At 38.0% G+C, this 24,080-nt stretch overlaps 1 protein-coding gene across 2 annotated transcripts in view; it reads left to right on the forward strand.

Annotated features, from left to right (window-relative positions):
* Nucleotides 1-24,080, forward strand: part of CHIC2 (cysteine rich hydrophobic domain 2) — a 55,433-nt gene that overhangs the window by 25,878 nt on the left and 5,475 nt on the right. For both annotated transcript variants that reach the window (XM_025386383.1, XM_025386384.1), the window contains exons 4-5: nucleotides 23,781-23,837; nucleotides 24,004-24,063. In XM_025386383.1, the coding sequence (XP_025242168.1) occupies nucleotides 23,781-23,837; nucleotides 24,004-24,063 (117 nt within the window). The remainder of the gene's footprint in view (nucleotides 1-23,780; nucleotides 23,838-24,003; nucleotides 24,064-24,080) is intronic.

The following is a 24,080-nucleotide window of genomic DNA, read 5'->3' on the forward strand; positions in this document are numbered from 1 at the left end:
ACTCCCGACCTGAGGTGATCCGTCCACCTCAGCCTCCCAAAGTGTTTGGATTACAGGCATGAGCCACCGCGTCTAGTGAGGAAATACTTTTAAGTGGCCAATTTCTCCAAACTGATCCATAGATTCAGTGTAATCCAAAGTAAATTCCCAACAGGACTTTTTTTTTGTAGAAATTGACAGGCTGATTCCAAAATTCATATGAAATACAAACAACCTACAAAAGCAAAACAACTCTGAAAAGGGAATACAAAGTTGGAGAACCAAAACTACCCAATTTCAAGACATAATTATAAAGCTACAATACTCAAAGTAGTGTGGTACTCGCATCAAGATAGACAAACAGATAAACAGAAGAGACAGAGCCAAAAAATAGACCCCTTTATGAACTGATTTCCCCCAAAGGTAGAAAGGCAATTCAGTAAAGAAAGAACAGTCTTTTAAAGAGAGATAATTGGTAAAATTAAATACCTATACATTTTTAAAAAATCCTTTAATCTATACATTAAACCGTATTTCAATAGAAAGTTTAACTCAAAATGTAAAACCTAAACCTATAGAACTCTAGAAGAAAACATGGGAGAAAAATTCTTGTGACCTGGGCTTAGGAAGGATTACTAGGTATAACATTAACAGCACAATCCCTAAAAGAACACCAGACAAATTGGACTCCATAAAAATTAAAAATTTCTAATTTTGAAAACTATTGGAGGATTTAAAGACTAACTACTGACTGGGAGAAATCTTTGCAAAGCAGATATTTTTATCCAGAATATATAAAGAATTCTCAAAACTCAACAATAAGAAAACAATTCAAGAAACATTGAGCAAAAATTTAGAACAGACACCTCACCAAAAAAGATATATAAATGAAAAATTAGCATCTTTTCAGATGCTCAACATCACTAATCATTAGGAAAAATGCAGATTAAAACCATAATGATAACATTGCATACTTATTAGAAGGACTGAAATTAAAAAGACTATGTTAGTCTGTTCTTCCATTGCTATAAGGAAATACCTGAGACTGTATAATTTATAATGAAGAGGTTTAATTGGCTCACGGTTCTGCAGGCTGTACAAGAAACATGGCACTGGCATCTGCTCAGCTTCTGGGTAGGACTCAGAGAGCTTATAATCACAGTGGAAGATGAAAGGGAGCAGGCATCTCATATGGCAGAGCAGGAGCAAGGGGGTTGGGGGAGGTGCCACACTCTTTTAAAAAAACATCTTCAGAGAACTCAGCACAAAGCCATGAAGTATCTGCCCCCACGATCCAATCACCTTCCACCAGGCCCCACCTCCAACACTGGGGATTACATTTCAACATGAGATTTAGAGGGGACACATACCTAAACTCTTTAAAAGACTATACTCAGTGTTGACAAGGATGTAGCAGAACAGAATCTATCCTACAGTAGTATGAGATCATAAAATAATAGTACTTCCACTTTTGGCAGTTTCTCAGTTCCTTAAATGCATTTCCATGGATTGACTGTAATTGTGGGTTTGTGTATTTATTCATGCAGCTTATGCTGTATGTATTTTGGTATTCTATAATTAGGTATATAAATTTTCAGGATTTTTGTGATTGACCTCTTTATCATTATAAAATTGACCTGTATTTTTCTCTGAAATTTGCTTTGTCTAATATTCATAGTCATTCCATTTCTTTTGATTGATGTTAGCATGGTATATCTTTTTCCATCCTTACACTTTTTTAGCTCATTTGTAGCTTTTATTTAAAGTTTGTTTCTTTTTTTTTTTTTTTTTTTTTTTTTTTGAGACGGAGTCTCGCTCTGTCTCCCGGGCTGGAGTTGCAGTGGCCGGATCTCCGCTCACTGCAAGCTCCGCCTCCCGGGTTCACGCCATTCTCCTGCCTCAGCCTCCCGAGTAGCTGGGACTACAGGCGCCGCCACCTCGCCCGGCTAGTTTTTTGTATTTTTTAGTAGAGACGGGGTTTCACCATGTTCACCAGGATGGTCTCGATCTCCTGACCTCGTGATCCACCCGTCTCGGCCTCCCAAAGTGCTGGGATTACAGGCTTGAGCCACCGCGCCCGGCCTAAAGTTTGTTTCTTATAGGCAGTGTTGGGTCTTACTTTTTTATTCGGTCTGACAATCTCTGCCTTTTAATCAGGGATTTTGACCCATTTACGTTTCTTGTGATCATCATTATGGCTAGGTTCATCTTTCATTTTGCTGTTTTTTCCATCAGATTTTTAATTTACATTTTTTTCTCATTTTTTGCCTTATTTTCGCTTTTCTTTTTTCTTTTCCTTTCCTTTCTTTTCCTTTTCCTTTTTCTTTTCTTTTCCTTTTCTTTCCTTTCCTTTCCTTTTCTTTTCTGTTTCATTTCGTTTCGTTTCGTTTCTTTTTTCTTTTCTTTCTTTTTTGAAACAGAGTCTTACTCTGTCTACCAGGGTGGAATGCAGTGGCTCAGTCTCAGCTCACTGTAACTTCCACCTCCTGGATTCGGGAGATTCTTTTGCCTCAGCCTCTTGCGTAGCTGGAACTACAAGTATGCGCTACCATGTCTGGCTAATTTTTGTGTTTTTAGCAGAGACGGAGTTACGCCACGTTGGTCAGGCTGGTCTCGAACTCCTGGCTTCAAGTGATGCATTTGCCCCGTTCTCCCGAAGTGCTGGGATTACAGGCGGGAGCCACCACACCCGGCCTCATTTTTTGCCTTCTTATTTATTTATTTATTTATTTATTTATTTTAGACAGAGTCTCACTCTGTCATCCAGGCTGGAGTGAAGTGACTCAATTTTGACTCACTGCAACCTCTGCCTCCCGGGTTCAAGTGATTCTCCTGCCTCAGCCCCCTGAGTAGCTGGGATTATAGGCATGCACCACCACACCTGGCTAATTTTTGTATTTTTTTTTTTAGTAGAGATGGGATTTCACTCCTGACCTCGTGATCCACCCGCCTCAGCCTCCCAAATTGCTGGGATTACAGGTGTGAGCCACCGTGCCCGGCCTGCCTTCTTATTTTTGAAAATAATAATTAGTAAGGTAACGTTCATGTAACATAGCCATTTAAAAGTGAGCAATTCAGTGATGTTTAGTATATTCACAGTATTGTGCAACTCCCACCTCTGTCTAGTTTCAAAACATTTTCATCACTCCACAAAGGAATCACACCCTTACCCATCAAGCAGTTTCTCCCCATTATTCCTTCCCTGTAGCCCCAGGCAACCACCAATCTGTGTTCTATCTCTATGGATTTATTGATTCTGGATATTTCATATAAATGGATCATACAATATATGACCTTTTGTGTCTAGCTTCTTTCACTTAGCATAATTTTTTGCAAGTTTGTCTACATTGTAGCATGTATCAGTACTTCATTTTTATGGGTTAATACTCCATTGTATGTATATCTCACAATTTGTTTATTTATTCATCCATTGATGGGCATTTAGACTGTTTCCATTAGCAGTTGTTGCTGTTAACATGGATGTGCATGTATTTGAGTACTTGTTTTCAGTTCTTTTGTGTATATACCTAGAAATATGGTAATTCTGGTTTTCACTTCTTGAGGATCCAGAATAGTGTCCTCCTGAAGTAAGACCCTCCTGGGTACTCTGAATTATAGCATCTTCTAGTCTTGCTGGTGGAAAGAGGCACTATGCTAGAATTTTTATTTTTTATTTTTTGTAGAGATGGGGTCTTACCATGTTGCCCAGGCTGGTCTCGAACTCCTAGGCTCAAGCAATCTTCCCACCTCAGCCTCCCAAAGTGCTGAGATTGTAGGCATGAGCCACCATGCCTTGCCTTACACAGGATCTTATCTGCCTCTAATAGTTTCTTTACTTGCTCAGTACTCACCTTGATATTCAGTAAGGACTATCTGCAGATCCTGGAGTTCGTTCTCTGTTCAGCACTCTCCTCTGGTACTGTGCTTTGTGACTTCTAGCTGCCCCAGTCTTCCTATTCTTTCACTTCTGTCTTTTTAACTTAGGGAGTCCCTAGGCTTTGCCTGGTTTCTCCATCCATTCATTGTGGCCTAGAAGCTCTAAGTCAGTGAGTTTGGGAAATTGTAGGGCTTGTCCAAATTGTTTCTGTTTTCTCAGGGATGACTGTCTTTCATTTTCCATGTCCTGAAAACCATTTCAGATGTTTTGTCTTTTTTTGATTGTTTCAGATTAGAAGGTAAATCTGGTGTCCATTGCTACATCTTGGCTGAAAATGGAAGTCTAAATATCCTCTTTTTATAGAGATGCTCTTGACATATAAGTACCCTGTTAGGTGCCAGGGATAGTATAAGTCTCTACTAAGGCTGGGCGCGGTAGCTCATGCCAGCAATCAGCACTTTGGGAGGCTGAGGTGGGTGGATCATGAGGTCAGGAGTTCGAGACCAGCCTGGCAAACATGGTGAAACCCCGTCTCTACTAAAAATACAAAAACTAGCCAGGTGTGGTGATGCGTGCTTATAATCCCAGCTACTCAGGAGGCTGAGGCAGGAGAATCTCTTGAACCCGGGACACAGAGATTGTGGTGAGCTGAGATCATGCCACTGCACTCTAGCATGGGTGACAGAGTGAGACTCCATCTCAATAAATAAATAAATAAATAAATAAAATTCTCCTCAAAGAGCATATAGTCTGTTTGGAGAGTCTATTTACAGGGTAAGCTTGTAGGCACTTTTCTTGTTTTTCATGAAGTAGCTCTGATAGCAGAAGACAATAAAAATGTATCCTTAGGGTCTGGAAATATGAAATAGCCACCAGCAGTCACAAAATATATTTGAAATCTCATATATTAAACATTAATTTGAATTTTACATTCTATTACCTGGTATATATTTGTGTTAATAGGCTATTTAAAATGACTTAACATTGAGTAAACTGATAATCTCTAGGAAGATAAGCATATTCATCCTATGAAATTGCTAAATTTGGCTACCATTTCTTTATGCTGCCAGTGTGCTATTCTCTGGATTTCGTTTGTTAATTCAGTGAATATTCCTGAAGCAGCACTGTGGGCTTGGTACTGTTTCAGATGCCTAGGTTAAATGGTTTCTCTTGTGGATTTAAACGATAGACAAAAGCAGGAAAATAAATTCAAGGTTTCAAAGAGTAATCAATGCTTAGAAGTCAGTAAAACAGGAAACTTTGATCTTTTAGTAGGTTTCTTTGTAAGAGCCTGAGAAACTTACAAGTGAATAAAATGCTTCAGCTTTATTAAATAGGTTTTATGACATTTTCTTTGCAAAGCTTATTTTTGTTATACTTTGCTTCTTGGCTGTACCAGAATTATAGTATTATAGCTTAGAAAATTCATATTCAAGTAAATGGATATCACATATTGTATGTGCCTTCAGTCTGCCCACTTTTTGAAGAAATGTTTCATAATTTTACTATATACTGTGCCGTAGTATGTTTTTGTTTTGGTTTGTCTTCCATCCTAAGCAACTGTTAGTTTCAGTCTTCAGTCTTCTAAGATTTTGCACATATATTTTCTATCGCAACTTTAATGACTTTATAGACTTTGTTTATATCTGCTTTCAGCCTTCCTCCTGTCTGAATAAAGAACCCTAAGTTTTAGACTGTTTATACACCAACTTCTTAACCTTGTTAGTTGTCTTATCTCCTTTATAAAAATGCTTTACTCTTTTAGATACGCTAACCAGAATTATGCCACTTTCTAAAAGTGGTCTCTATATGGATTTGTTAAAAATATTGCATATTTTCGTTTCCTTTGTGCTTTTATTTATATTTAAAATTATATTAGGAAATCATTCATTTAGGAATAGGGAAATGGCCTGTAACATGTGGTGGCTAGAACTTACATTTTGGTGCTAGAACTAGCTGCTTTGGACTGTGACACTTATCAATCCACTCACTCTAAACCCTTCCTTGTAGTGTTGTTTTAAGAATTACAGCAAGTGGGCCGAGCCCTGTGGCTCACTCCTGTAATCCCAGCACTTTTGGGAGGCTGAGGCAAGTGGATTGCGTGAGGCCAGGCGTTCAAGACCAGCCTGGCCAACATGGTGAAACCCTGTGTCTACTAAAAATACAAAAATTAGCTGGGCATGGTGGTGCGTGCTTGTAATCCCAGCTACTCAGGAGGCTGAGACAGCAGAATCGCTTGAACCCAGGAGGCGGAGGTTGCAGTGAGCCGAGATGGCACCGCTGTACTCCAGCCTGAGGCAACATAGTGAGACTCTGTCTCACACACACATACACACACACACACACACACACACACACAAAAGTAAGTACATGTAGGCTACTTAATATAGTATTTTGCTTATAGCAGGTGCTTAGTTCAATGTAGTTGCTGTTATTATCATTTTAGTATTATTATTCCCAGTGTTTGTCTTCTTAACTGCTGTATCCTCAGTGCTCTCACAGTGCCTAGCATCTACTTGGTGATCAATAAATATTTGTTGAATGAATGTATTCATCTGGCCTTTAAAATCCTGGCATTAGCAAGATCATAATGTTTCATAAGATATGGTACTTACTAATCAGAAGAAGATTCCCTGATAAATAGAAACATCTTGCCTTTTCGAATAAGTAATAGGAGTTCCTACTGCTGTAGGAGCAGTGTGATACAGTATAAAGGATAGTAAACCAATGTTTGAAGTTGGGTGACCTTGAGAGAGTCACTTAAAGCCTCTCTCAGCGTTAGGTTTTTTTTTTCCCCTTTCCTTTTAATCTGAGCAAAGGACAGGCCAGCTAATTTCTCAGATACTTTCCAGTTCCAAAAATCTGTAGTCCTCTTGAAAATTGAGCTTTGTAGGTCTATAAACTATTTCTATAACCATGCTTTAAAAAGAAGCCAGGAGTGGTGCATGCATCTATGATTCCAGCTACACAAGAGGCTGAGGCAGGAGAATTGCTTTAACCTGGGAGGCGGAGGTAGAGGTTGCAGTGAGCCAAGGTTGTGCCACTGCACTCCAGCCTAGGCGACAGAGTGAGACTTCATCTCAAAAAAAAAAAAAAAAAATTCTCAATGTTGATTTTTATTTTAAACCTTAAGAATTAGCATTTTAGGCCAGGTGTGGTGGCTCAAGCCTATAATCCCAGCACTTTGGGAGACTGAGGCAGACTTTGATTACCTGAGGTCAGGAGTTTGAGACTAGCCTGGCCAATGTGGTGAAACCCCACCTCTACTCAAAATACAAAATTAGCCGGGCATAGTGGTAGATGCCCGTAGTCCCAGCTACTTGGGAGGCTGAGGCAGGAGAATCACTTGAACCTGGGAGGCAGAGATTACAGTGAGCTAAGATCGTGCCATTGTACTCCAGCCTGGGCAACAAGAGCAAAACTTTGTCTCAAAAAAAAAAAAAAAAAAGAATTAGCATTTTAGTAAATATAAACATATATGTGTATATATATTTTATGTAGATTTATAAATTTATTTTATGTATTTTATATTTATATATATATATATATTTTTTTCTTTTGAGATAGGGGCTCTCTTGCCCAGAGTGGAGTGCAGTGGCATGATCATGGCTCACTGCAGCCTGGATCTCCTGGGCTCAAGTGATCCTCCCACCTCACCCTTCCAAGTAGCCGGGACTACAGGCACACACTACCATGCCTGGCTAATTTAAAACAAAACATTTTTGTAGAAATGGGGTCTCTCTGTGTTACCCCAGCTGGTCTTTAACTCCTGGGTTCAAGCAGTCCTCCAGCCTCGGCCTCCCAAAGTGCTGGGATTACAGGCATGAGCCACCGCACCTGACCATCATTGTAATAAATATTTTAATATAGGTTTCTTAGGTTTTTACTTTTCTGAATTTTTTAAAAGATAATTGCTATTTAGTTTTTGAAATGTTGGCTAAGATGCCTATATTTCTCTCATGTCAAGTATTTTGTATGCATACAAATAAATGGTAATACAGTTCACTATGTTTTTTTTAGTTGAGATTCTAGTTATGTTTCTTCTGAGTATCTTTACTCTCAAGTTCAAGTTTAGTTATCCAATAATTGTGACTTACTCTGGCTAGGGGTATAGTAGTGTTGAGAATCTAAATGGGAGAAGTGAATAGTAAAGTTTTGTTTTAAGTTAGAATGCAACTTTGTAAGACTTAAAGAAATTCAAAAGAAAGTGAACCTGGGGGAATCATAAGCAGAAAGCTAAGAATATTGGTATATGGGAGGAATATAAAATATCCTTACTCAGTCATACCGATGTATTAAAAGTTATCCAAAACTTTCAGAACTGATTTACTCTGTGTTTGGGATTGACCATTTATAGTCAGTAACTCTGAGTCATAAAATGAGAAAGGAATTGAACATTTGGATGAAGAATCAGATAAAGAAAAATACCTCTAACATACATCATATTACAGATATTGAAACAAGGCAGAACAAATTCGAAACTATATTGAAATTCTAGTGAAGTGGGAATCCTGAAGAATTTCTAGTGAACAAGGAATGATGGATGAAATACAGTCTTATAACTGCTATTATTATTGATTGAAGATGTGGAAAATCAATGACTTTTTTTAGAATGCTATCCAATTTGCCTTATTTTGGTAAATATAACAAATATTCATGTGGTCAGTAATGGTCTTAATCTTCATTACCCTGTATTTCTTGACTTTCATATGATTTTATTACAGAGGTTTTTCAGGAACCTGATCTTTCTTGTGCAGGGGATATTTATACTGTTCTAATGTACAGATAGACCTAGCAATATAAAATACAACTTAGAGAAATTTCTGTCGAGTAAATTTAGAGAAACAAACTTGAGTTATGGTTTGTATTAAATCAGAAACATCTTATTTTTACATTTAATAAAAACTTTCACATCATATTTGATGTTTGACTTTTTTTTTTTCTTTGAGACGGAGTCTTGCTCTGTCACCAGGCTGGAGTGCAGGGGCGCGATGTTGGCTCCTGCAGTCTCCACCTCCCCGGTTCTAAGTGATTGCCCTGCCTCAGCCTCCGGAGTAGCTGGGGCTACAGGTGTGCACCCACCATGCCCGGCTAATTTTTTGTGTTTTAGTAGAGACTGGGTTTCACCACGTTGGCCAGGATGGTCTTAATCTCCTGATCTCATGATCCGCCTGCCTCAGCCTCCCAAAGTGCTGCGATTACAGGTGTGAGCCACTGTGCCCAGTCGATGTTTGACTTTTACACCTACTTAAATGTAATTTAAGATAGAAACACTTAGTTTATAATACCAGTTATTCCAAATTGCTAAATTCCTGGTGTTTAACTTGAAAGATTTTGCTATAAAATGGAAAATGTATGTTGATATGCAATGAAATAATAGACCACAAGGAAAAAATGAAGAGAAAGATAATTATTGTATACTGGCTATTAGCAAGGCACATTATATACATTCTCTTTTAATTTAATCTTCATAACACCCTGTGTGGAAAATATGGTAATATCAGTAAATTATTGAGTCCTTACTTACTATTTACCAGGGATGGAGTTTATCAGTTTATGTGTACTGTATTCTTACAAAATTATAAAAGCAGATATTCAGATTATTTTAAGGATGAGAAAACTGAAGCTCAGAAGTCAAGTAACCTATTTGAGATCCCCAGTTTATAAAGTTAAGCCAAACTAGAATTCCAATCATTGGGCTCAAAATCTCATGCTTTTCCCACTATTTTAAAGAACTACAAAAATCAAACTATTTTTTATTAAAATTTGACGTTATACCTAGCAGCAGAGAGAGAGGTTTTAGAGCTTTGGAAGGAATTTAAAAGATTTCATGAGTTAGGAAATTCAGGCCTATGGGCTGAATTAGGTTATAATTTACCTAATTTGTCCAATTGGTTGATAAATGGTAACACTATCCAAGCATTATTATATCAACTTTTGCAGTACTTTAGTTTTTCAGTGGATTTCTTTGTATTTTTTCCTAATATTTAAATAAGTTTGTATTTCCTGAAGACACAGACAGTAAAGGAAAGAAGCTATAAAGCAAGTAAAGTGGGTATAGGAGAAAAAATGTACATTTTAAGTAGATTTTATACAAAATTATAGTTGGACAACCAAGAGTTGATATATTGCTTTTGCTTCTGTTTTGCTTTTATAAAAACAAATGAAAATCAACATCTTGTCTTTGAAAAGTTATTTATTAGGTTTCTACTCCCTAGCAAATAAGTTTACATGACTTCTGGTAAAGTTATTTTTCTTCTAGTGTTAGATCCTTTCTTGAAACTTGTGTATTTACTTTTAGAGAGATTGGGAATGACATGTAATGAGTTAATGCAGTGAAGGTGGGACGGGAACTCTGAATGAAAGAACTGGGTTTTCTGTATCTAGCCCTAGGCATTTAATTTGTGGTTTCTTGCCCCTTCTTCACTATCTTCTCTATTATAAGATACAGAATAATGAAATAGGTTTGACCTTTTTGAAATCTTATTTCAGTCCCTTTACAAAAGGGATCCTACAGAAAAGATTTCTCATAACTAGAGGAATACATTTACTACCGTTCCATTTTAAAGCATGCTTTGGCTTTGAAACTTAAACGAATTCTTACGTAAATTACTGCCATTATTATGAACACCAATGAAAATTTGTTTTTAATTAAAATTAAACTGTGTTACTAAGTTTTCATCATAAAAATGATACTCATAAAAGTGTGAACTTTGAGCCTTAAAAATGCAGAGGTAGCACTATAAAGATATGCTAGAATCCTTAGAAAATGTGTTTTGTCAACAGCTGGCTGACATTCATTTCTCTGTAAATATTTAGAACATAGTATTGGTGTCGTGGTTTATACAAAGATTTGCACCTATCTTCTCCTGTGACCTCAGTTTTTAATATGAGATACTGTATTTTTCAATTCTAGGGTGTCCATTTGCTGTTTTTTAAAATAGATTCCAGTTCTCTTTTGAAATTCTTCATTTTTTTTCATCCAGCTTTCTACTTTCTTTTCTTGAACACATTAATCATAGTTTTAGAGTAACTTGATTATTCAAGGCCAATAGCCTTGTTAGTGGCTTAGATAACTTGCATGTCATAGATATGTTATTTGTCAGAGGATAATATTTGTAAAAAAGTTCTGACTTATAAAAATTTTTCTTTACAAAGTCAGGAATGGCCTTGAAATTAAGAACAAAATATAATTGAAGTGAAACCATTAAGATTTTAAAAATAAGGGAAGAAGGATGGATTCAGTGAAGTGACTGCATTAGTCAAGAAGAGAAAGGCATAAAAGTAGACAAGAAAGAGAAGTAAACAGATTAAAATGATACTTAAAAGACAAAAACTCAGAATTTGGGGTAGCAGGAAATAAAAAAGGTGAAGGGCAGAGGAGGAGGTATATAAAGAATTATTATCTCTATTTTCCAACTTTGTTTAGTAGATGTATACTAGGGCCATTCCTTTATTTGCCTCAGGATATCTGTAAAATATCCATAACATATCTGTAAAAAAAGAAAAGTTCTTGATAAAAATTCTATTTTTTTTTTTTTTTTTTTTTTTGAGTCTCATTCTGTCACCCAGGCTGGAGTGCAGTGACACACTCTCAGCTCACTGCAGCCTCCACCTCCCGGGTTCAAGCAATTTTCCTACCTCAGTCTCCCAAGTAGCTTGGGCTACAGGTACACACCACCACACCTGGCTAATTTTTGTATTTTTAGTAGAGATGAGGTTTCACCATGTTGGCCAGGCTGGTCTCAAACTCCTGAACTCAAGGGATCCATCCATCCACCTCCACCTCCCAAAGTGTTGTGATTACAGGTGTGAGCCAAGGTGCTTGGCCTACAAAAATTGTTTTTTTGTGATAGTATTATGATAGTTCTGTAGCATGATGAAAAGAACAGGAAATTAAAGGACATTTAATCCTGGTTTCAAATCTGAGCTCTACCATTTCCCAGTACAGATTTATATTTCTTCACCTCTGTAAGCTTTAGTTTTTATATGTAAAAAGAAAGTAGTCCAATCTGCCATATAGGCTTGTTGTGCAGATTAAATAAGGTAATAAAAGACACTTAACACGGGGTCAGACCCAAAGTGAGGATCCACAAATGCTGGTTCCTCATCTCTTCTTGTTTCTCCAGTTGTCTGTTATCATCCATCAGCAGGTGATTTTCTTTTACTCCTTTCTTCTTGCTTTTAAAATAATTCCTTTTTTTTTTAGACAGGGTCTTACTCTGTTGCCCAGGATGGAGTGCAGTCACACGCTCACTGCTACCTTAACCTCCCAGGCTCAAGTGATCCTCCCACCTCAGCTTCCCAAGTAGCTAGGACCACATGTGTGCACCATCACACCTGGCTGATTTTTGTAGAGATGAGTTTTCACCATGTTGCTCAGGCTGGTCTTGAACTCCCAGGCTCAAGTGATCTGCCCTTCTCAGCATCCCAAAGTGCTGGGATTACAGGCATGAGCTATTGCGCCCGGCCTTTACCCCTTTTCTACCTGTTGGCCCTAAGTGTCTCATGTGTCCATGTGAAGAGACCACCAAACAGGCTTTGTGTGAGCAACAAGGCTGTTTATTTCACCTGGGTGCAGGCAGGCTGAGTCCGAAAAGTGAGTCAGCTGGGTGATGGGATTATCATTAGTTCTTACAGGTTTTGGGATAGGCAGTGGAGTTAGGAGCAATGTTTTGGGGGCAGGGGGTGGATCTCACAAAGTACATTCTCAAGGGTGGGTAGAATTACAAAGAACCTTCTTAAGGGTGGGGGAGATTACAAAATACATTGATCAGTTAAGGTGGGGCAGAAACAAATCACAATGGAGGAATGTCATAGTTAAGGCTATTTTCACTTCTTTTGTGGATCTGCAGTTGCTTCAGGCCATCTGGATGTATACATGCAGGTCACAGGGGATATGATGGCTTAGCTTGGTCTCAGAGGCCTGACATTCTTGTCGTCTTATATTGATAAGAAAAATAGCATATAATAGTGTTGAAGTGTTGGGGCAGCAAAAATTTGCAGCAGGTGGGGAGATGGTATGGAGAGATAATGGGCAGTGTTTCTCAGGGCTGCTTTGAGCGGGATTAGGGGCGGCCTGGGAACCTAGAGTGGGAGAGATTAAGTTGAAGGAAGATTTTGTGGTAAGGGGTGATATTGTGGGGTTGTTAGAAGAAACAATTGTCATATAGAATGATTGGTGATTGCCTGGATACTGTTTTGTATGAATTGAGAAACTAAACAGAAGATACAAGGTTCGAATAAAAGAAGGAGAAAACAGGTATTAAAGGACTAAGAATTGGGAGGACCCAGGACATCCAATTAGAGAGTGCCTAAGGGGGTTCAACATAATTACTTGCTTGGTTGGTGAGTGTTTGGGCTCTATCCTTGAGTTTTTTTATGTTGTCATATACCAGGCCAGATTGATTTAGATAAAAACAAGACTCTTCATTTAAAAATATACAGAGTCCCCTTTTTTTTAAGCAGTGAGTAAGTTGGGCCCTCGGTGATTTTGGAGGAAAGAGAAATGCAAAGCTAGCAATTGTTTGTTAAAGAAGGATTAGAAATGGCTAGGAGAGAGTGAGTAAGATTGATAGTGTGGTGGAGATAGCTGAGGAGAGGTAGTGGGTGGCATAAGAAGGGAACGAGAATAAGAGTAAGTATAAAAGTAAAGAATAGGACTTCATCAGGGTAAAAGTATTGGAGTGTGTCGTGTTAGCAAAGATAACGTATCCACTGCAAGAGGAAGTCAAGAGTGGCGAATTAGGGATAGATTTTCACGATGGAAAGGCAATGAGAGGTTTTAAGAGACAGGCTAGCGGCTTGTAACCTATATGGAAGAGGTTATGAAATGACGACAGAATAGAATGGATGGGCCTGTGAGGCTGGAAGGAGATATTTTCCTTGATCCAAGAATTTGCCTTGTGTGGGAAGAGATTGATAGGTGGAAGTTTCGGTGGCAGAGTAGGTGGGAGTGATTGATGAGAAGGAGAAAAACTGGCCAAGAGGGACAGAAGTTGGAACACTAGCTACTTTTTTAGCTACCTTATCAGCATAAGTGTTGCCCTGAGCGATGGGATCTGACACCTTTTGATGGCCTTTGCAGGAATGACTCCAGCTTCCTTTGGAAGTGGCCTTGAGAAGAGTTTTTGTTAAAGAGGCATTAATGATGGAGGACCCTTGCATAGTGAGGAAACCTCTTTCAGCCCATATAACAGCATGGTGGTGCAGGATATGGAAGGCATATTTAGAGTCAGTGTAAATATTGACCTGTAGTCCTTTTGCAAGAGTGAGGGCTTGAGTTAAGGCAATGAGTTCGGCTTGCTGAGAGGTAGTGGAGCAGGGCAGAGCAGTAGCCTCAATAATAGATGTGAAAGATATAGCATAGCCTGCGTTTGCTGGTGAGTGGCGATTAGGCCTGGTGGAACTGCCATCGATAAACCAAGTGTGATCAGGATGAGGAACAGGAAAGAAGGAAATGTAGGGAAAAAAAATGGAGTGAACGTCAGGTGGATCAGAGAGATACAGTCATGGGGGTCAGGTGTGGTATCCAGAATAATGTGGGAGGCCGGATTGAAGTCCGGATCAGGAACAATGGTAATTGTGGGAGACTCAGCAAAGAGTGAATATAGCTGAAGAAGCTGGAGCAGAAAGTCTGTGTGTCAAGTGTTAGGAAGAAAATAGATTTTGTAAGTTATGAGAACTGTAGAGAGTGAGTTGAGTATAGTTTGTGATTTTTAGGGCCTCTAAAAGTATTAGGGTGGTGGCAGCCTCTGCACAGAGACATGATGGCCAGCCTAAACTTGTAAGGTCAAGTTGTTTGGACAGAAAGGCTACAGGGCGCGGTCCCGGCTCTTGTGTAAGAATTTTGACCCAACAGCTCTGTACTTTGGCTGTGTGTAATGAAAAGGGTTGGGATGAGTTCGGGAGAGCTAGCGTGGGGGCAGCTTCTAGGGCTGTTTTTAAGGAACGGAAAGAGGAGTGGCGAAAGGAGTTAGAATCTAGGGTCAGCTAGGTTTGCTAGAATAGAATAATGGGTTGTGGAGGGAGGTATTGAGGATAGGAGAGAATATGGGTTTGGCACCACGGCGTGGGTAGGCAAGACAATTTGGTTGATAAGGCGCAGAACCTGAACTAACCTTACAAGACTTGTGTGGTTTTTGGACAGGTAAAATGGGGGAATTGTAAGGAGAGTTTATAGGCTTTAAAAGGCCATGCTGTAACAAGTGAGTGATAACAGGCTTTAATCCTTTTAAAGCACGCTGTGGGATGGGATATTGGCGTTGAGCAGGGTAAGGGTGATTAGGTTTTAATAGGATGTTAAGGGGCATGTGATCCATTCCCAGGGAGGGAGTAGAGGTGTCCCATACCTGTGGGTTAAGTTGGCGGATACAAGAGGAAGATGCCAAGGAGGCATTGGGTTGGGAAAAAGGGTGGCAATGAGGTGTGGCTGTAGCTTAGGAATAGTCAGGGAAGCAGATAATTTAGTTAAAATGTCTCGACCTAATAAGGGAGCTGGGCAGGTGGGGATAACTAAAAAGGAGTGCATAAAAGAATGTTGTCCAAGCTGGCATCAGAATTGGGGAGTTTTAAGAGGTTTAGAAGCCTGGCCATCAATACATGGGGGGCAAGGGAAACAGGTCGTTGAAAAGAAGGTAATGTGGAGTGGGTAGCCTCCGTATTAATTTAGAAGGGGTTGGACTTACCCTCCACTGTAAGAGTTACCCAAAGCATCTGTGATGGTCCAGGAAGCTTCTGAGACAATTGGACAGCGTCAGTCTTCAGCCGCTAAGCCGAGAAGATCTGGGAAGGAGTCAGTCAGAGAGAGCCTTGGGCCAGAGTTCCAGGGGCTCTGGGAGTGGCTGCCGGTGAGTTGGATAGTCTGATATCCAGTGGGGTCCTATACAGCTGGGACACGGCTTAGGAGGAATCCCAGGCTGTGGGCATTCCTTGGCCCAGTGGCCAGATTTCCAGCACTTGTAGTAAGCTCCTGGGGGAGGAGGTTCTGGAGGAACCCCTGGCAGCTGCGGTTCGGGCGTTTGATGTGCTGGAGATGTGGCTGGAGTTTGTCTCACAGTGGAGGCAAGGAACTGCAACTCAGAAATACATTGCTACTTGGTTGCCTGTACTCTATTATTTTACACCTTGAAGGCGAAGTTAATTAAGTCCTGTTGTGGGGTTTGAGGGCCAGAATCTAATATCTGGAGCTTTTTTTAGTGTTGGGAGTGGGTTGGGTAATAAAATGTATATTGAGAATAAGACAGCCTTTTGGCCCCTATGGATCTAGATCAGTAAAACGTCTAAGGGTTGTTGTGAAACAGGTCATGGACTGGGCTGGGTTTTTATATTTGAGGTAAAAGAGCCTAAATGCTAACTGATTTGGGAGAGGTCAGATAAAGAAAAAGGAGCATTAACCTTGACTATGCCTTCAGCCCCAGCCATCTTCTTAAGAGGAAATTGTTGGGCACGTGGGGGAGGGCTAGTTGCGGAACGAAACTGTAAGCCATACCAGGTGTGAGGGGAGGTGATAGAAGGATTATAGGGTAGGGGAGCGGAGGCTGAGGAAGAATTGGGACCTAGCTCAGCCTGGCGAGGAGCAGTCTGGGGAGGAGAGGTCATATGGGTCTGTAGAAAAGGAGGATTCAAAGGACGCAGAGCTTGGAGTGGAGACTGAAGAAACAGGAGAGAAAGAAGAAAAATTTGGGATGAGTCGCATTGGGAGCAGAGACTAGGGAGGGACCAATGTGTAAAAGAATGCCTGGACGTCAGGCACTTCAGACCATTTGCCCATTTTTCGACAAAAATTATCTAGATCTTGTAAAATGGAGAAATCAAAAGTGCCGTTTTCCAGCTATTTAGAACCATTATCAAGTTTGTATTGGGGTCAAGTGGTATTGCAGAAGAAAATAAGGCGTTTAGGTTCTAGGTCAGGTGTGAGTTGAAGAGGTTTTAAGTTCTTAAGAACACAGGCTAAGGGAGAAGAAGGGGGAATGGAGGGTGGAAGGTTACCCATAGTGAAGGAGGTAAGAGAAGGTAGAGACACGGAGAAGGGAGGTAGGGAGCAGCCCTTGGCTGCAATTTGGGTGAGCAGCCAAAGCTGGCGTCCCCGCAGTTGACTTGCCACCAAGGGAATGTGGGTGAATGACCAAGGCAGGCGTCCCCGCGGTGATCAGACTCCAATGAAATGTGGGTGAAGAATCAGGCAAGAGTCTCCGCAATGATTAAACACCAAGGGAAGGCTGTCTTCCCAAGTGCGTGACTGGCGCCAGAGTTTTGGGTTCACAGATAAAATGTGTATCTTTTGTCTCTACTAGAGAGGAAAAAGAACTGGAATTGGACAGGGAGATTGAAGGGTACAGAGAGAGGCTGGAGAAGAGAGTGAAAAGACCGCTTACCCGATTTGAAATTGGTGAGATGTTCCTTGGGCTGGTTGGTCTGAGAACCTGAGGTCGTAGGTGGATCTCCTCATGGAGTGAGGGTGAGGACAGGGGACTGGTGTCCCAAAGGAGTACCTCTGACCCGGGTCTTCGGCACCAAATGTCACACGCGTCCTTGTGAAGAGACCACCAAACAGGCTTTGTGTGAGCAACAAGGCTGTTTATTTCACCTGGGTGCAGGGGGGCTGAGTCTGAAAAGAGAGTCAGCAGAGGATGGTCGGATTATCATTAGTTCTTACAGGTTTTGGGATAGGCAGTGGAGTTAGGATCAATGTTTTGGGGGCAGGGGGTGGATCTCACAAAGTACATTCTCAAGGGTGGGTAGAATTACAAAGAACCTTCTTAAGGGTGGGGGAGATTACAAAGTACATTGATCAGTTAAGGTGGATCAGTTAAGGTGGGGCAGAAACAAATCACAATGATGGAATGTCATAGTTAAGACCGTTTTCACTTTTTTTGTGGATCTTCAGTTGCCTTTGGCCATCTGGATGTATACATGCAGGTCACAGGGGATATGATGGCTTAGCTTGGGCTTAGAGGCCTGACACTAAGCACTGATTCTTCCTTTTGTAATTACATATATTTTTAAAAATTCCTGATAGCCGTACTTTTTATTTTATTTGCTTAGTGAAATTCCTTTGTCTTATGAACAGTTTTTCTAATATTCTGTGATCAGTTGAAACTTTTTTATTTTTTGATTTTTTGGATAATTTTTTTTAAACAATAGTGGCAACATATTTGCTGCCCAAATTCAAGGAGACCATTCCTGCACCCTGCCCCAACCCAAGCGCATTTTCATTTGACTAGATTATTGAAAGCAAAAAAACCCTTTGAGACCAAGTGGGAAGATTGCCTAGTGGAAATAGGTCAGGCAGAAGGTGGGTCAGATGGGGACCTCAAAACTTAATTTTAGTTTTTTAAAATGTTAGTACTTTCTGAAATATTACTCAGAGTTAGTAGATAACAAACACCCTTTGAATTGTGCATGTTTGTGTACATGTTTCTTTTTTTCTGGAGAGAGAGAATCCCCATCTTTCATAATTCATAGCCAGTATAACCTAAACAAGTTAATATTCTCTCACTAGCCTAGATTGTAAACTTGATGAAATTCTATTTAAGATTAGCACCTATTAAGTCACTGCTCAGTACTAAGAGGTTATTTTTGATTCACAAAACGTTAGCAATGTTTTTTTTTTAGTGTATTTCCATCTAAAAATATTACTTTTAGTAAATAGTATATGATACTTCAGTGGGTGTTTTAATATATCTAGATTATGTAAAAGTTAATGTTCATATTAAAATTGTAAAAGGTGCTTTAATGTACAGGAAGGGAATTTGTTTAAAAATCCTTTTGAGAAATCATATTCTAGTTTTTTTGTTTTTGGTGAATCCAAGTTTTTCACGTATAATATTGTGATATGATTATCCAATTTTCTGCACATCACTGGAATATAAAATTTCAAATTAATCCAGAATGAACAGAAGCGAATAATATAATTTCTTCTTAAGTTCTCTTATGTTAAAATAATTCATTTTAAATTATATATGGTTTCTTCCTAATAACTTACAGCTAAAAACGTTGTTTTACTTAACAAATTCAGTTTACACAGATGTCTAAAGATGAATAGCATTCTTATTTGAAAAATGTAAGTTAAAAACAAGATTATGAATACATTGAAAGCATTGTTTTAAAGGTTAATGCATTATAGATTCAGGAGTTTAAAATTTGTTTTAAGTAGGGAATTGAACATTTGAAATTTTTCTTTCCCATTTTGTGATGGTATGAATAAATCCAATTCAAATACATTTTAATTATAGGTTTAAAATAGATGAACTTTTATAAATCGTTGTTAGTGAGATATTCTATATATTTTGTTAGCATATCATAGCATCTTTTTGTTCTAATGACTGATAATACTATTTTATTGGGAAATATTAAGAGAAACTTTGTTACAGTTTCTACACTTAACTTTTTTTTCTTTGGCTCTTAGTACTCTAAAATTCATGAGATTTCCATTGGTTTTATTAGTAATGTCTAGAAAATCACTTCTTTGTAAAACCATGTTTTTAAACAATTGATTGTGAATAAATGAGTCATTGGGAATGAGGAAACTCTTAAGTAATAGTGGTGGCAAAGTAGGAGATTAATACCCTAAAGATTTTCTGAATGGTTCTTTGCTGTGCTGGAAGACATTTATGTCTAATGGCATTTAATTTGTTTATAGGGAATAATATTAATAATTTATTCCTAAGAAAGTTACAGTATTTAGGAAAAATTACAGAAGAACCTAATAACTCAAATTTGAATTTTCAGGAAATCTTAGTTTTCTATTGCAGTAATTGAGTTTGTCGAGGTGTATGTGTGTTTTGCTGTTATAAGCTTACTTTAGATGCTTCTTTGGAAGATATGTCTTATATGGGTATGTCTTATCTAATATTGTTGATTAATCATTACCTTATTAGCCATTTTATGAATTACTGAGGCCCTTTTAGTTCTCTTTCAGTTTTCATGTTTTTCCTTATTTTCACAGTTCTGCTAAAGATCTAAAAGGGACCAAAGGCAATATAAGTAGAAGCCAAAATTTCTATTCTTACGTTTCTACTACTTGTTGCTCAACTTAAGTCTGTTTAATACCTGTTTAGTAATTGAAACGATATTTTTTAAATCTCTTGTTAATTTTTACTTTCACAAAGCTGAATGGCTGTATTAAAACTAGTTCACCAATGAGAAAAATGTAACCACTAAGGTGTGGAAATGAAGAAAGGGGTTTTTTTTTAAAAAAAAAAAAAAAGAAAGAAAAAGGGTCATTTAAAGTGAGCTGAGGGAAATGGGTGGGATCCAGATGCTTGGAGCTGTCTACTTCCAGACCAGGTTAGTAACATGATGCCATTCACACAAAAAAGTTGTTTTGCCTGCATGTTGTGAGTTGGTGGTCTTGGTCCTTTTAATTAGACATAAGAATACATCATAAAATTACGTTTCTTGTTGATCATCTTTTGCAGAAAGACTGAGAATTCCATTGGTAAAGAACCTAACCTGTCCTCTCACCCCCAGGGTGTGAACAGTGAAAAGGATTAAGGCCCACTGTAGGGAAGCTTGCACTAAAGCCTGCACTGCCCTTTCCCCTGTTCTTTCAGCTAAATAGATTTTTAGTTCCCATGACTATCAGTCTGGTGCTTTTCACAAGCACTAAATTCTCGTAAGAAAATTAAAAATGACTTATTTTTTTAGAAACTGGCCCGGAATACTGAAAGATGGTGTTTTTTTGGTACTTTGTTTCATGTTGATAGATCCCATACATATTATTTTTTTCTGATGCGTGTTAATTTGCTTCAGCTTGTTTTGAATTTGGAGTTGAAATAAATATTTAAAAACCAAGGACAGGTTGTTATATGATTAGGTTTGCTTGCCCACAGTTAGCAATTGTAGAGTTTGACACTATTGAATCTTATATTTCATTAGAAATAGCTACCTGACATCCTTGTGGACATAAACTCTTTAACTTTTATCTGGATGACTACATTTATAAAGTGATTTCTTTTCATGTTTAAAAGCTTTTAAGTAGCTTTTATAAATGCTGAAGTGTCATTTTTTTTTTAAGTATCTGCCAAATTGGTATTGTATTTAATCTTGAAACTATATTTTGGTTTTCTTAACTAAAAATAATTGCATAGTATTAAACATTCTCAGTAGCTAAACCTTTTTTTTTTTTCTATTTAATTTGAGCTTTTGTTGTTACTAACAAATAATTTTTGGCACAGTTTCTTTTTTTTAAATGACTGCTAGAATCTATATACTTGTCACCTTAGTGTGCTAGAAGTGTTCCACTCAAATCAAGGGTTCCTTTCTGGTTTTGTATGTTCTCACCTGCTCCTCACTGTAAATCATTGAGATGTCAAGTTCAATGATTAATTAAGCTGCACGTGCAAGTGCTTTTTTTTTTTTCACCTGTCAAGCAGGAAAGAAGTCTTATAGCAAGATTAGATGGTGCTAATTCACAGCTTTTACTTCAGACTGTGAAGTGTGTAGCAATATTTTATATTTATATGCTTATTCAGAATGTGGCATATCAGGGCTTATTTGTTTTAGAATTCTTAAATATTGTAAGATACAATTATTATACCAAGCCCTATCATTAAACTCCTAATTATAGGCAAAGAAGAAATTGAGAATTCCTACATAAATATTTTGGAATTTAAGATTTATACTTTATAATTATCTTTTATTCAAATACTAGTAGTTGATTTAAGTTAAAGTAAATATTTTTAAGTTTTAAAATTGTGTGTATGAATGTGTCTATATATCATAATGAGATCTATCCTTATTATAGCATGGGTTTAAATTTCTGATGAAATGATGGTGGTAACTACATTTTTTTCTTTAAGTAATAAGTATTTGCAGAATGTAGTGTTAAGCTTTTTGGTACTATTTTATACATTAATATAAGACAATGGACTTGGACAGCTTGTTCCACTCTAGTTCTTTCATCATCCACCAACCCCCAAAATCATCAGTAAAAGTAAAACCTCAAATTGTATAGTAATCTTAATCTATTATTAAAAGGCCCTAGAAAGAAAGATTACAAGGTAGATTCAGGTTTTGAATCGGTTTTGCCATTGGTTTAGCAGCGGGTGGGCAGGCAGATGCCTGCTCAGAGTAGAACCTATTGCCATTTTTCACCATTGATAGAGTAGCCTTTCAGAGTCAATGAGCTCTGTCAATGTGAGCTTGTCAAGGCTACAACTTCATAGACCTGAGAGGCGGTTTGAGAGGTCAGCCCTTTTCAGGTTCGCTGTGATGCAAATGAACTTTAATGCTTAAACAACTATTGGAATTTTTATGTCTGCTCCTTGTTCTTTTTTCTTCACAAAGTCATTGACGAGACATTCAGTGCTTTTTAAATTGGAAGTTGCATTGTGCTAAAGACCTAGTACAGATTTACGGAGGGCTGAAAGCAGTTAGATCATGTTCTTTTCATGGTGCGATTAGAATCAAATCGATTTCCCTACAGCCTTCAGCATTCAGATGGCAATTTTAACAAAGCTTGGGGGCTAGACAAGGGACAAAACGACCGAACTGAATGTTAATTACACTCTGCAGCCTTATTTTCTTTTGATTTGGGGCTGACTGGCAACTAAATTAACAAAAAGTGTGACCATAACTGCTGCCCTATTTTCATTTAAAAGGAGAGCTGCCTCTAAAAGGCTATCTTTACAAAGAAACAAGTGAGGTCTGCTGATCATTGTTAACAAGGGCACATTTTTTTCTTTAAAATTCTTGCCAAAAAGACTCTTCAAAAAAAGTAATGTAATAATAAATTAGTCATTGGCATATTATTACCCAGAGAAGTAGCTGATTTTCTGAGTTTTGTGACATAAGCTTGGAAAATGTAAGGCAGTAGTCGTAATTCATTGGTAGTTATGAATTATAATTGGCACCTATGTGACTTTGGTGTGTCTTTAGCATGTTTAATATGCTAAAAGGTAATGTAACTATTTAAAGTAGATATTTTAAATACATGTTAAAATTTTATTATGTAACATTAAACTGTTCAAACCCAGCTTGATCCTAACAGTTTTGCACCTAGCTAATCCTTGCTTGACATGCACATTTTCATATTTGATTACTAGTACTTCCTTATACCACATTAATAGTGGTAAGATGTTTTTTTCTTTCCTTTGCAAGACAAGTGCAGCTGAACCAAGTTGCAGTTGATCCTGGTGGCAACACTGTCATTTTTGCACCTGCAGCTGTGTCAGTCTCATCCTAACACCTGGCACCATGAATTATCTTCTTTTATCCATACTCCCAAGCAGGAAACATTTCTTGCAGCATAGCGTATCTTGCTTGCATCAGTCAACTGAAGTAAATTCTCAGTTGATTCCTGAAACAGTAATATTGAATTAAGAGTTTGATTTTACTATCAGATGGCACTTTTATGTTGGTTTAAATAAAATTTTGACTCTTCAAAAAAAATCTATTGGTAGAATAATCAGTAAGCTGTCTTTTAAATATGGGCATTATTTTAAGCATGGTGTGAAAATTAGTTTGATTTTATAATTCATTGATTTAATATTAACTTCCAATTTTTTGTTTTGGAACTTACTGAAAGGCCATTTGCATTTTGTTAACTAATATTTACTTTTGTTGTAAAATATGTATTAAGGAACTTCTGTTACTATTTAAGTATTGGAAACATATTTTTGAAAAAAGTGGGGATTTAATTTTATTTGGCAGATGACATTAGCTTTTAAACCTTGATAGTTTTAAATCAGAGGCTAGTAAAAAAAGATTCATATGATAGAAATAAAGCCATATCTTTTTAAAGAAAGAGAACTCTTTGTGTTCAGGTTACCATTTAGTGCTTAGAAAATGGATAGTGATGCACACCACACTATACTCAGTCACTGTCTTACACCTCTTCCCTTTTCACAGAAAAAGCAGCTGCAAAACAAAGTTTTCTAAAACCAGTCAAGAGTAAACTTTTTTCTCATTTGTCTTCCAGACACGAAGATCGATTGAGAAGTTATTAGAATGGGAAAACAATAGGTTATACCACAAGGTGAGTACCACAGGGAGCAGCTTCGTACTGTTGGGGTCTGAATTGCACAGTATGGAAACAGATGCTTTTGTTGAACTAAAAATATGAAAGGTGGACAAATGGGTTAGTCTGTGTGCTGCAATAAAATAGAGCTCATTTTTCTTCTTTTACTCTCCTACTTGTCTAGCTGTGCTTGCATTGGAGACTGAGCAAAAGGAAATGTGAAACGAATAACATGATGGAATATGTAAGTTAAAGGGCTGT

Source organism: Theropithecus gelada, chromosome 5, assembly GCF_003255815.1.
Source record: "Theropithecus gelada isolate Dixy chromosome 5, Tgel_1.0, whole genome shotgun sequence".
Lineage (NCBI taxonomy): Eukaryota > Metazoa > Chordata > Mammalia > Primates > Cercopithecidae > Theropithecus > Theropithecus gelada.